Source organism: Felis catus, chromosome A2 (genome assembly GCF_018350175.1).
Source record: "Felis catus isolate Fca126 chromosome A2, F.catus_Fca126_mat1.0, whole genome shotgun sequence".
Lineage (NCBI taxonomy): Eukaryota > Metazoa > Chordata > Mammalia > Carnivora > Felidae > Felis > Felis catus.
Window position 1 is genome coordinate 23,397,183 of NC_058369.1, and position 14,278 is coordinate 23,411,460.

Here is a 14,278-nt window from a genome sequence, read left to right on the forward strand (position 1 = left end):
CAGCACTACCTGGAAGCAGGTGAGAAAGGGCGAATCATTGACCTGGCTCTAGAGCCCCAGAATAGAATCTGCATTTCAACAAGATCCTCCGGTCATTTCTTAAGTACCTAAGGTTTGAGGAGCACTCCTTTTGATCAGTAGTTGGGTCTCAGCCTTGGCAACACACTGGAATCACTTAGGTAGCTTTAAAAATATATACATGCCTTGGCCCTACATCCAGGCTTCTAATAGAATATGTTTTAGGTGTGGCCCAGGCATCAGTTGAAAAAAACAAAACAGGAAGCTCCCTGGGTGATTCTTACGCTCTCCGTCTGGGTCTCAGCCCTGAGGGAGAAGCATGAAGCAGTCAAGGGCCCAGGGTAGGGAGCATGTTTGGATGTTGGGAAAGAAGGTTGGCTTAGACCTATCAGGCTGGAGGGAGGGCCAGCCTTGATCATACTGGGTCTTGTTTGCTTCCCTCCTGTGCAGACCATTGGGTAGATGCTAAGGGAGCCGTGGACGGTTAGTATAGACAGGGGGATGGTGTGGTCAGCCTTGCATTTGGGAAGCACTGTCACCTTAAGAATGGAAAGGGGCTGATGGCAGGGAAGCCGGTTAGGAGGTGTGCTACAAATGATGCAGATTGGGAGGGCCAGCTACAGAATTTGCAGGGCCCAGTACAAAATGAAAATGTGGGCTGCTTCTTCAAAAAGCAGGAAAAAAGTGTCATTAAAGGTACCTAAAAGGTAAGACATTTTCCTGCTTCCTGTGTTCTCTCTTGACCTGCCAGGATACTATTTATTTGCTGTCTGATCTTGTGCTCCCTTTAGACACATGGATTCTGACTGGTCAAGCGCAGACCCTCATAGGCACCCCCAGGTCCTGACCCTGTTACTCTGGGGTGCGCAGCCCAGTGGCTGGTGGGTTCTCTCTTACACTAATCACTGGACTGAGGTGCTATGTCCTACTTGGAGAAGTAAAGAACATAAATGTAAAGATGAAATAAATTTCAAGATAGTACTGCAGAGTAGTAAACCCTAAGTGACAAGCCCTTCTGAATATACGTCCTTGCATGACTACACATGCTCCCCCGGGAGGGCAGCGGGGGGGAGGGTGGGCTTGAGAGGGTCAAATGAGCCCATGGCGATGTTCAAAGAGGAATATGCTGAGAATTATGTCAAGATCTCTGGTTTGAGTGACTCGATAGATGGTGGTACTATTAAGAGATCTGGGGGGAAAGGGGCAAGAATTACTGGAATTGGGAGCAGAGGTGACATTTAGGTACCTGTGAATCCTCCCCTTGTTCCAACATTGAATCAGCCCTCTTCTGTCTGGCTTAATTGCATAGGCTGGCACTGTCAGAACAAGGATGAATAATGGAGGGACCGTGAGCTTCCATGCCTTCTTCCAACTCTAATTAGACAGCTCCGGGCAGTTTGTCCTGAACCTGATGCTAAATTTGGTTCTCAATCAAGTGCCTGTTCCTGTTTTCTTAAAGATTGTTTTCAGGGACAAGATTTTTGTTCAGTGTCTTTTGGGCACCTACAGAACATATCCCACAGCACTGGCTTTTTTCCATCTCCATGCAAGGTGTCTCCCAGGAATAGATTTATGGGGGATATGAACAGGATATCAAGTGGGGGTTTCCTTGTAGCCCCAGGTTGAGGTGAGGACGAAGTGACACTAGGCACCGCAGGTTCTAAAGAGAACAGCCTTTTCGCTGGCGCTAGAGTTGGAAATCCTGCCCCCACTCCCCACCTCCAAGCCCATTTGAGGGCAGACAGCTGGCCTGCCTTGGTCTGCCATGTGAGCACTGATGAGGGGCCTAATAAGAGATCAGGTTCATGGAAAGTGGGCTCTAGGGGGCGCTGTTTCCTGCTGGGAGTCAGATGGGCAGTGGGGGGTGGGGGGATGCTCCAAGAGACTCTTCTATATTTTGGGGGTGCCTGAAGAAGGGCGAGTCCAGCACTGGTCAAATGTCTTCTAGGTGATAGATGTACTAATATATCCTTGTGTCTGTCTGAACAGGGAGAGACCTGGAGGGAAAGGGTGAGGGTTGGCGAAGGGGCAGCTCTGAAGTGGCCTATGTCTGGGCCAGCAAAGATAGTGTTTCCCAAGGGTCAGGTGGGCAGTGTGGAAAGTAGCTGTCATCTTGCTTAAACCCAACAAGATGGTTGCTCTTCAGAGGAGGTCCTCACAAGGCAAGAAGTTTGGCAGTAATTGCTGGTGGTAGGAGCTGCATGGGTGGGCCCTTTGGGGCATGTTGAGGAGCTGTTGGTCCTCTGAAGAATCCATCATAACCTCACAAGAGAGCCAACATTTGGATGCTGGGATGCACAGAGGACACCAAAGGCTAGGCTGTGTTGTAAAAAAACAAGCCGTGGTGAGATGGTTGCCCGGCAGCCTGGTAAATAGAAGATGCTGCCTCTTTACTGCTCTGTTTTCCCACCCCAACTATTGAAGAGGCTAGAACCTAGAAGCTTGAAGGAAGAATAGTGTAGAGCTTCGAACTATGAGTGAAATTAGAGCAGTTAACTAGACTGGCCTAATTGTACTAACCTAAAATGGTCAGAGTGTTATGGAGTCTGTACAAGATATCATTTAGAGATGAGAAAGCAGGAATTCAACATAGCAGGGTGGAAAACCAAGCCAACGAAGGAAGGATGGAAGGAGGGAACTGTTTCACATTTCTATTAAGTCCTGACACTTTTGGGGGTGAGCAGGTGAGGCGCTGCTCTTCATTGTTTTACCTCCCTTGGGTTGAGCATGAGCAGGTGCTGGTGCTCCCCCGCCCCTCCCCATGCTGTTCCATAGCAGGGCTCTGGAGTTCTACTGGAACACATCCTCAATATTTAATCTCTGGTTTGAATTTAAACAGTCACCAAATGTTTGCTCTCCACAAGTTACGGGCCTAGGTCACTTAGGGCATTTTGGGGTACATTGGGGGAGGATAGGCATCGTCCTACCCCTAACGAGAGTAAGATCCCGTTGGAGAGCCACAATTGTGTACCCAGGCCATCTGGAGAATAGTACTGTGACTGAGAATCCCCTGTGACTTTTGTCTTTTATTTCATGTCAGGATAAAATCTGGGAATTGTATCAATGGTGAAAATCTATAAAGGGTGAAAGACTTCAAAATGTTTTTTTAGGCGTGCCTGGGTGGCTCAGTTAAGCGTCCCAAGTCAGCTCAGGTCATGGTCTTGCAGCCCATGAGTTCGAGCCCCGTGTCGGGTCCTGTGCTGACAGCTCAGAGCCTGGAGCCTGTTTCAGATTCTGTGTCTTCCTCTCTCTCTACCCCTCCCCCACTCACACTCTGTCTGTCTCTGTCTCTCAAAAATGAATAAATGTTAAAAAAACTTTTATTAAAAAAATAATTTTTTTTTAAAGAGTCTATCCTGGGGGCACCTGGGTGGCTCAGTCGGTTAAGCGACCAACTTCAGCTCAGGTCATGATCTCGCGGTTCATGAGTTTGAGCCCCACGTCAGGCTCTTTGCTGACAGCTTGGAGCCTGGAATCTGCTTTGGATTCCTCTCTGTCCTCTCTCTCTCTCACTCTCTCAAAAATAAATAAACATTAAAAAAATTAAAAAAAAATAGTCTATCCTGCCCCAACTATTTGTCAAGCTACAGTTTTGTACCCAATTAATAAAAGACAAGCCGACCAAGTTCTCCAAATGTGCATTGTGGGTCCTCTGGGTATTTTATCCCTGAGCCCTTCCCATTACGCGTGTTTGTCCGGGGAGAGCATTAGGGAAGCTGCAAGGTCGCTTTCCTCATGTGGTCAGCAGAGCCCCTCTTAGTGGACAGCATGCAGCTAATAGTCTCTCTTGCCAGGGGAAGCTGTCTTGAAATCACATCATTTTTCCCCGCTAGTCCTTCTCAGTGTATAGCCAGTGGAAAAGGGAGGACTGCGTTATTTCAGTTCCGGCAATGGACACATCAAAATTGCCTCCCTCTCCCCTCCTCTTTCCCTGGAGGACCTAATTTATTTCACGCAGTTTGACCTATCCCTGCTTAGAAACCGCCATTGTGATTCTCTGTTGAGGCATTTCCCTGCTGCCTTTTTTGGCCCCCAAGCAAACCCACCAGGCCACAGTTCCCCTGCACAATGATGTCAGTCTGGCTGCTGGGCCCAGCTGGATGGAGGTGTGTTTTATGAAGTTCAACCCTGCACCCTGGGCCATAAATACACGTTGTGCACATAAATGTACAGCTAACATTGCCCAGACCCCTCCGAAGCACCATGTTAATAAGCAGACAGTAAGTCTTTAAAATATGGAAAAGCAGTTAATCTTTCCGCTGGCAAATCCTTTGTAGGGGGTTGTTTCCCCCGCTTCAGGATAGCTGCATGCAGGGCTTTGAATCATCTAGCATTTGGGGGAAAAAGAGAAGTTTGCCATGGGACTTCATGGAGAATGCTTGGGGAGCCTTTTACTAAGAGGGGAAGTGTGCTAAAACCAGTATCTTACCCTTGTCATTAAGTGAGTCGTCACTCGGTCTGCCTTCAAGGAGTTTGAGCACTAAGAGTCCCTATACAAGACAAGAGGTGTGCCGCCTCCTGGGGCCCACCATGGGCCCGGCCCCGAGGCTTGCAGTCTGCCCCTGTTGATCCAGGAAGTTATCCAGCCTCCTGTTCCCCCATCTCCAAATGGGCACAAGCAGGTCTCATTCACACAGCTTCAGTAAGAGTTTGCTTACCCTCTCTGAGTCCCAGTCTTCTCCTTTGTAGAACAAAAGTGTCAATACTCTGCCCTTCACATAATGTCCTGTTTTATAAATGTTTTAAGACTACAGGAACACGGGCTCCTTCTAAAGAACTTTAACGTTAGAGATTAAGTTCATTTGCTTTGACGGTTACCCCTGTTAGTCTCTTCCCCTCCTCCCCTCCTCTCACCACTGCCCTCGCTCTCTCTCCCATAGATGACATGGTAGGAGGGCCAGACTGGAGGGTGAGGATAGGGGCTCAGCAGACAGAAGGTGACTCGGACCAGTACCTGCTCGCTTCATCGGAGAGAGAGCGGGTCTGCAGCTTGCTTCCAACCGCCGAGCCGCCATGACTCTTGTCTGCGTGGCTCAGGCAGAGAATGGGAGTTGCCAGTGGGTTGATCTAAGGATGCCATAAATGAGAACTGTCCATTCTGGAGGTGACATAGTTTATGTCTTACAAATATTTCATTTCATTTGGTACTTTCATTTCTTCATATTGCTAGGAGGACGCTTCATATGTACTGTTCTCTTTGCGTTCAACTCACAAGGGTCTACTTGTTTCGTCCATTTGTTCTTTCTGTGACTACCTGGAATCATGGATTGCTTACTGATCTGCTACCACTGGCACATTGGATACATCTGATCCACCCCACTTATTTTTTCTTGTTCTCTGTAGCAGAAGTAAATACTCTTAAATGAATATTTCTAAATATTCTTAAATATCCACACTTTGTTATAGTTTTGCAACATTGTTTCCCCACTTACTGTGTTTGGGGATATTCTTTCACAGCAATAAACAATCTCCTTTTCCCTTTCTTCTGGTGCCAAGTAGACCACAGATCGGACACACTGCTTCTTACTTAATCCTCCCTCTGTTGATGGACTTTGAGGTGGGTTTCACGGTTTTCTCTTCTCAATGAACAATGTTACCAAGAGCATCTTTACACATGACTTGTTGGTTCCAGCACAAGAGTGGCTGTTACTGAGAAGTAAAAGTACTGAAGAAGTGAGCTCTACTTCATGTCCACTGCAGTAATAACAAATTTTCTCCTCACGGCTGTAGAAGTTCACTTTCCCACCGGCAGTATAGAAGGATGTTCACTTCTTCAGACTCCGTCATGACGTGACCATAGATTCAATTTTTGCCAATCCACTAGTGGAAAGTGCATTCCGTTACTTTAGTCTCACTGTAACTTCTATGCTCTCTCATTTTGAGTGAGATCGAACCCCTTTTTATGTATCAGTTGTCCAGCTGTGTTGCCAACTGTGTTTCCTCTTCTGTAAATCCTCTCGTGGGTTTTGATACTGGTTAGGGCATGCACCTTGGCTTTGCTTCCCTTTTTCTAAAACTCAAGTTTATATGATTGTCCAGACTGTTCTTTATATTTACTCTTCTGAATGAATCTTAGGGTCATTACTTCAAACACCACCGACAGTCCCAGTAGGAATCCCTTTGAATTCCTTTGCTTGAATTAAAAGGTCCGTTGAAAGAGAAATGACATCTTTCATATATGTGTTCCTTTCCACAACCATTGTACTTCCTTCCAATTCTTAGTTTGTCTTTTTTTTTAATGTTTATATTTATATTTTTGAGAGAGTGAGTAGGGGAGGGGCAGAGAGAGGAAGAGAAAGAATCCCAAGCAGGCTCCGTGCTGTCAGCACGGAGCCCAACATGGGGCTCGATCGCACAAAGTGTGAGATCATGACCTGAGCCAAAATCAAGAGTTGGATGCTTAGTGGACTGAGCCACCCAGGTGCCCCTCAGTTTGTCTTCTTATGTTCAGTAAAAATGATCATTTTCTTAATAAAGAAGTCATTTACTAGATTTATTCTTAGGCATTTCATAGTCATTATTGATATACTCAATGGTTCTTTATTTCAGAAATGTTTTTTTCATTGGTTACTGCCTGTGTCAGGGATAGGCTGTGGTTTTATATGCTAATTATGTAACTGGTCAGCTTGCTGAGTTCTTTTCTTCTACTAGTTGGTCAGTGGGTTCACATGGGTTTTCTATGAACACACTGATATCCGTTCTGTGGGTGATTTGGTCGTATGCACTTGTGGGTAGATTCTCAATGAACATTTCAGGGTTTTTTTCATGGCAGTCGGTCTGCTTATGTTTTTACAGCTTAGCCAAATGTTGATAATTTATACTTTATCCCCAAAGGTGTGTTTGCTCTAAGTTTTCAAATTGTTTACAGTGGTATACATAATAGTCACTTAAAATGCTTAAATGCCTCTGGATCTTTTGGGTTTTAATGTGACTTTGTGACTTCTTTCTTTTGTGCCAAAGGCTGATTTATGTCAGTGTTCTTTTAAACCAGAATTTGGGTCTTTCAGTTATCTTCACAGTTTTATTTGCATTTATTCTTCTGCTTTTATCTTCACAAATTCCTTTTGTCACTGAGTCAACAAATCTTTGCTGAGAATCTGCTCAGTCCCAGTGCTGGGCGCTGGGGGAAGTCTCTAAGGGTGGGGGATGGGCAGATGCAGCCTCCCTACCAAGGAAACTGCAGTCCGTGGTGAGGGGCGGACAGTAAGCAAGGAAGGAGGAAGCAGAGGCACTGGAGCGGGAAAAGAAAGGTGGTGAGGTCATGGGTCCTTCACAAGACCCATTCAGTCGAATGGTAAGGACTACAGAAGAATTGCAGTGAATGGAGGAATTCAGGGGAGTGGCCAGATTCTGGAGAATTCTTTTCAGGACTGTGCTATAAAAGGGGAGGGAGAAATAGGGCACTGGTGAGGTCAAGGGAGAGTTTTGTTTTTCCTGAGGTGAGAGATGTGACAGCATGTTTGTGAACTGAAGGGAATGGCAGGTAGTCAAAGGTAACTATGCAATGACCACCTCTCTTCCCTTCCATCAGCCCCATCCTTGGAGAAGCCTGAGAGCTGGCTTAGGAGAGAGGCATCAGTATTCAACCCAGGGTACCAGAGGGAATACCAAGTGTAGGGGCACAGGTGCAGGCTTGTGTTCGTATTTTTTCCAGCTTCTCCATCCAAAACCTTAGTTCATTTGTTGGCAAACTTCCTCCCCCCTCCCAATAAACAAAATATCTAAGGTCATACTGCACAGATTTGAGTCTGGGCTGTTCTTAAATTCTCAAGGATTAATGGAATGTTGTTTTTAATTTTATTTTTAATTTCCACTGTTTATATATTTTTTGCTATTAATTTCTGATTGTATTTTTACCCTAAGAGAAGAATATGGGGGCTCCTGGGTGGCTCAGTCGGTTAAGCATCCAACTTCAGCTCAGGTCATGATCTCACGGCTTGTGAGTTCGAGCCCCACGTCGGGCTCTGTGCTGACAGCTCAGAGCCTGGAGCCTCTTCAGGTTCTGTGTCTCCCTCTCTCTCTCTGCCCGTCCCCCACTTGCGTGCACTCTCTCTCTCTCTTAAAAATAAGTAAACATTAGAAAAAATTTTTTTAAAAAGAGAAAAGAACATGTAATTGGTGCTTTCAGCTCTTTGGACTGTGTTGTAGTTCCCTGTATTTGAAATTAGCTTATATATTCTGTTGCTTAGATCTGAAGAGTCTTCACTCCATTTTTTTTTTAATTTTTTTTTCAATGTTTATTTATTTTTGGGACAGAGAGAGATAGAGCATGAATGGGGGGGGGCAGAGAGAGAGGGAGACACAGAATCGGAAGCAGGCTCCAGGCTCTGAGCCATCAGCCCAGAGCCTGACGTGGGGCTCGAACTCACGGACCGCAAGATTGTGACCTGGCTGAAGTCGGACACTTAACCGACTGTGCCACCCAGGCGCCCCTCTTCACTCCATTTTTTAATAGATCATATATTCATCAATCACTTGCGGCCTTTCTGTGAATCTGTACACTCTGATCGTAAACGTTCATGTCCTATCTTGTTATACTGTTATACTGTTTTTCAATATGAACTATTTCTTTATTACATCTTAAAGATTTTTCCCTCTGAATATTTGTAGGAGAATCTTACTAAACCTGTCCCTCTATTTTGTCATTAGTATTTTTCTGGTGTATCCTCACGTCTTCCTGTGTCATTCTGTTTCAGGAGTATCTGCTATAGACTACATAATGCTGATGTTCTGGCAAACTCAGCTTAAGAGTCTCTGCCTTTTTTTTAAATTAATGTTTTTGAGTCTCTGCTTTTTTGATAAGTGAATCTAACCGACAGACATTTATTGTGATTGGTAATAATCTTATACTGGCGGTGGTGTGTGTGTGTGTGTGTGTGTGTGTGTGTGTGTGTGTGTGTGTGTGTTATTTACCATGCTATCTTGGATTAATCAGATTTGCATTCTTTAGTTTCTTTTCAGTAATTATCCCTAAATTTTAAAACACAATTTTCTACCTGTATCTCAAGTTAGTTAGAATCTATTTTCCTCTGGACTCTGACATACCTTTTATTTTTCTTTTTTCCATTCCCTCAAAACTTTAAGTATGTTGCTCTGTTTTGTTCATCTAAAGTCCCCCATTGAGAAGTTGGTGTTATTCTCATTCTTTAAGTAATTTCTTCCTAGAGAAGCTTTTAGGATTGGTCTGTATCTTTGATGATCTAAAGTTTCACTCATGCTTGAATGGCCCCTTTTAATAAAAGAAAAGTCAATTTTTTCTTTAATGGGGAAATATTCTCTTCCTGTGGAGCTTTTTTTAAATCTCTTTTTCCTTTATTTGCCATCTGGTAGATTCATTTGGGTTAGTATTCTAGTCAATCATTTGTTCTTTAAAGAGTTGTATGATCTTGGTTTTGATTGGTCATTTAGACTCTATTAGCCTGCCCCCAACATGGAAATCTTTGGTTTTCTGATGAGCACCATCTGAGGTAGGTTATATTTATTCTTATAGGCATAATCCATTATAAAGAGGCCACCTGCTAGGGCAGTGTCATTGCAGTGGTGAGAAGGTACCCAGTGCTAAAAGGGGAAGGTAAAGCCAACAATTTTAAAGCCTTAATGAGACAGCAAAGTCAAACTTTTTTCTCAAGCCAGACAGAGTTGTGGAGAGTGTGGGAGGGCAGAGAGTTCATGTTCCAGAGTATGGTGTAGGCATGGAGGAAGCATCTTTGAGGAAAGTCATGTCTTGTTCCTTCCTATGGAGAAAGAAAAACAATAACCATAATTTCAGGATATTAGATAAACAGGTGAAGGCATTTGTAGACAAGAAACGGGTTGTGTTATAATCTCCAAGGCATTCTTGGATAATTCAACATATGAAGTGGTATTGGGTAAAATGAAAAGGTAGTCCTTTCTCCTCATTATAGTTTCCCACAAAACAGAGGATTCTTTTTCATTACATGATTTTAGTAAACCGTGATGAGAATAGAACAAATTTGTTGAGAGAAAGATGAATGGAGGTAAAAACTTATGGGGAAATTGACTATGTTGTTATGTTACAGTCTATTTCATCTGACTGAACTTAACTTAGTGAAATGTCATGAAAAATTATACGATGGGAGTTCTAGGCTTGTAGCTAAATATTTAGCTACTCTGTTTGCTCTGGAGGAATATGGGATTTTGTTTGCTAATTTGTTCCTCCACAGAGCCAGTAGCATTTGTTGTTCCAGGAGTGTTTTTACAGTGGCGTTACTTTGTCATTTCACTGTGTTGGATGATGAGAGAGGAGGTGCCATTGGGCTTACTTCCGTTGGAGTAGCTGTACTGATGGACCCAATGTCAAAGCTGCTCCACAGCCTGAGCACTGGCACACGTGGCCCCAGAACTGTGGAACTCTCCAACAACCAGCATCCATCTCATGCCAGTATCGTACCTCTATTTTGGGCAGACATTGTGCAAAGCAGTGCAGGAAGGGTCTAGGATATTCTCTTCATCCTTTTGGGAACTTCAGGTGCAAACTGGGAGAAGGAAGCAAGGCTTGGAAAAGCCCAAGCCTTTAGGCCTTGGAAATTGAGATGATTTAGCCAACTCTGACTCTCCTGTTGTGCACATACAACATTCCAGTCTTCCCAGGGTGAGTTTTATGACCTCTGTGTCACCATAGCCATAGGTTGTCTTCTTACACTTCCTGCACTGTTGTCTTCTTAATGAAGCTTGGTATTTAACCGTGAAGAACCTTGTGGAAGGAGGCAACCTTAGTAGTAAGGCAGTCTCTGAAAACTGTTTTCTAAAATATTATAGTAGTTAGCTCCCCAGGGGAGTTTTCCTCAGGATTCTTAATTTGATGGACGGTAAATGACCACCCACTGTCTGTGCTTCATGTTCCAACAGGTCCTTTGTCATCCAGCAAATCCCAAGCAGCAATCTGTTCATGGTGGTGGTGGACAGCAGCTGCCTGTGTGAGTCCGTGACCCCCATCACCATGGCCCCCATTGAAATCAGGTATATCCTTTTGTGTGTAGGTCCAGCTACTGCTGCTGAAGCCAGGGAGGGGAATCTACGGGAAGGAAACCTAGGGGAGAAATATTAGGGGGAAATGACAGCCATTCCACTGTTGGAAAGAGAGGAGTCATGAAGGGAGTGCAGTGCCAAGGTTTGACCTTCAAAATGCAGAGTAAGGGAAAGTGATGACATCTTAGCAATATGCCTTAACTACAGTCAACATAACGAATCCCTTAAGTGTGAACGTTTAAAGGCCCAGAAGATCAGAAGGCGTCCCGAGTCTTGTCATGGCTTCCATCCTGAGGTAAGTCTGAGAGACCTTCCTGTTCTCTTTTTCTACCACGTTCACCATGAGAATCTCACAATTGGCAAAGAGCTCTAGTTAAGAAGTTTACTTGTGAAGAAACAATCCTTTCAGGCAAATCAAAGGAAGGCTAATGGTACTTTACTTTCAGCCCTTCAGTGCCTTCTTATTTAGTCTGTGCTTAAGGGTCTTATTGTATCCGTATTCATATTTCAAAGCCTCTTTACTCTCTTCCCTATTACGAACGTACCGTAGTTCTCTCTCTTCACGCTGTTACACGCAACATGGCTCTGACCATCTTGGTTTACTTATTTCAAATTGCAGTTCAGATTATTTTCCCCTGCTTACTTTTAGACAGCCTTTTATTGATGAGAAATTCATATAAAGCAGAAATGGCAATACTGATACCAGATTAAGAGTCACGGTTTCTGTGGGGGGATGATAACCACCACATGGAGGCACAACTACAAAGGCCCTCCATTGACACCAGAAGTGACGATCACAAGAAAATTAAACTTAGCACCGAGAAAGGTGAACCTGAAAAAGGAATACCCTCCAAAGTGCCATAGGCAAAAAAAAAAAACCCTTTCTGGTCTAGCAGAAATAATAGAAATTTAAAAATTAACTCCACCCCACTTTGAGAAATGGAAAGCTAGCCTAGACCAATTATTATTATAGGGATACTGGGAAAATCTCTATTTTTAAAAATGCCACCAAAGCCAATGGACTGGCTTTAAGTCCACCTTTAAATAGCAAATAATTTTCATCTTTCCTAAACTCTCCAAGTCCTAGCAAATGATGTTAAAGTCAATATAGGACCAATAAAACTTGGAATTGACTGAGAATGTTTGCTTCTGTGTTCAAAGGAGAATTCACTAGCAACATATTATACAGATATATGCTGGAAAGGTCTTTGGTAAAACTCAGTGATAAAATTCAAATAAAAAAAATCTTTATATAAAATTCAAATAAAACTAATAGTCCCCAAACCCTAAAGTCACTTCAGTTAAAACCAGGACTGTCTATGTAGACAACCAAAATCACTAAAGTAGAAATCTTCTGTGGTTAATGAGATAATTTTCTCCGGTAAATAGATGTAAGTATTCAAAAATTAGTATTTTTTTCTCTAAGTTTCTAAACCTAATAAGATGAGGTCAGTACGACAGAATAGAAATTCTTAGATATAACCAAGGTTCAATTCAAAGCGGAAAATACACATTAGATTTAAATGGTAAAATAATAGTCTCACAAGAAATGTTAGGAATTGGAGAAATCTTCCTATCCAAGACCAGACAGCTGTGAAAGAAAAACAGAATTTATCTAATTATATAAAAATTACAATTTTTTATGGAAAAAGAGAATTTACAGTTAATAGCCAATTTATACAACTTAGAAAATCATTTATAAGCCAAATCATTAAAGAAATTTTTAAAATTGAAAAGTCAAACAAGTACATATAAAAGGAAGCCAAGGGCATGAAAGCTAAAAGTCACTGGGTGATCAGAACGGACAGGTGATGACGAAATATCCGGCTACAGTCATGAAAGGCAAGAATACCCCTCGCCCTGCACTCACACTCCTGGGCATCTTTACCATAGGCAGGGGCCCAGGCCTGGACCATGGACTGGTAGTGACCTGCACTCAGCACTGTTCATACCAACAGAGAACAGAGAAGATAATGAATGCCCATTGATAATAAAATAGAGCTAGAAAAATGGAGTTAGAAGAGTTGCCATCAACCCGTGGATAAAAAGCCTGCTGCAGAAAGGATTACGTAATGTGATTTCATCTTTATAAAACGAAGCCCTCCTTTCCCCACATATAAAGAAAGAAGGCCCACAAAACCTCTTACAGCTGGTGCTGAAATGATCAGGCCCCTTGGATGTCAAGCTTTACTTACATTCTGACAGGAAGACATTAGAAGGGCAACATTCGGCTGTTCTAATTCGATCACAACAGACAGCTCCACCACCAGCCCTTTGCCTCTTGAATGTTCTGTGTAATAATACGCACAGAGTAAGTTTGAACATTTAGGCAGTGACAACTGAAATCAGAGATTCTTATCACAAACTTGATGAAATTTAGACAAGTCCATTTCTTTGTGTTATCTACTTTCCAAAAGACTTGATTCCTACATTGGAGAGTGCGGGGAGAGGTCTGGGGACTCGATGTAGCTCAGAAAATTGAAGGCGTCTTGGAATCCATCTCGCTCTAACCGACCCTGCCTTTCCCTGTAGGAGAATGCAAGGGAGTGTGGGGGTGCACCGAGCCTGCAGGCCAAGATGGTCCTTGTCGTCTTCCCTCTGCTCTTGATGCTCTTTTCAAGGTGACACTGAGATGTTCTCTTGGCATGCTAAATTATGGATAAACTGTGAACCAAAATATGGTGCGACATAGGAGACATGAAATATAGTCCAACCATCAGCATCTCATGATTTTAAACTGTGCGTGATATAAACTCCTAAAGATCTGTTGACAAAAAAAAAAGTTATCTTTTTACTTTGCCAGTCATGCAAATGTGAGTTTGCTACATGATAATCACCTTTCTTCATCAGAAATGGGGCTGCAAGTGGGCAGTGTCCCTTCTGCTTGAAACCCATTGAAACCAATTTAAAACTGTGTACTTTTTAAATAAAGTATATTAAAATCATAATTTTCTGAGTTTTGCTTTCTTGCTGAGAATACAGACAGAACCTCATGGAAAAGTCACCCATTCCAGATACCGGGAAAGGGCGGTTATTGGCAGAGACTTTGCTCTGAAGCAGATTCTAGACAAATATTTAACAATTGTTTAGGTGCTTCACTCGCAGTTATAAAAATGTTTACAGAAGTAAACCAAACTATCATCTTCATGGGAAGCGTTTATTACAAAGAGCCCTGAATAATTTTTTTTTTGAACTAAACTTCAGTAGAAATCATAATTTGGATGGGAACACGAGCTCCCAAGATACTCGAGTGTTGAACTATGTGGGAAGA

General features: G+C 43.1%; 1 protein-coding gene across 3 annotated transcripts in view; it reads left to right on the forward strand.

The window, feature by feature from the left end:
* CACNA2D3 (calcium voltage-gated channel auxiliary subunit alpha2delta 3) overlaps window positions 1-14,278 on the forward strand; it is an 897,621-nt gene that overhangs the window by 845,743 nt on the left and 37,600 nt on the right. For 2 of the 3 annotated variants that reach the window (XM_023249840.2, XM_023249841.2), the window contains 3 exons: window positions 10,888-11,000; window positions 11,220-11,302; window positions 13,540-13,955. In XM_023249840.2, the coding sequence (XP_023105608.1) occupies window positions 10,888-11,000; window positions 11,220-11,302; window positions 13,540-13,632 (289 nt within the window). In that variant the 3' untranslated portion in view covers window positions 13,633-13,955. Of the gene's footprint in view, window positions 1-10,887; window positions 11,001-11,219; window positions 11,303-13,539; window positions 13,956-14,278 lie in introns of those variants that run through there. The other variant, XM_045051588.1, reaches the window with a different exon arrangement.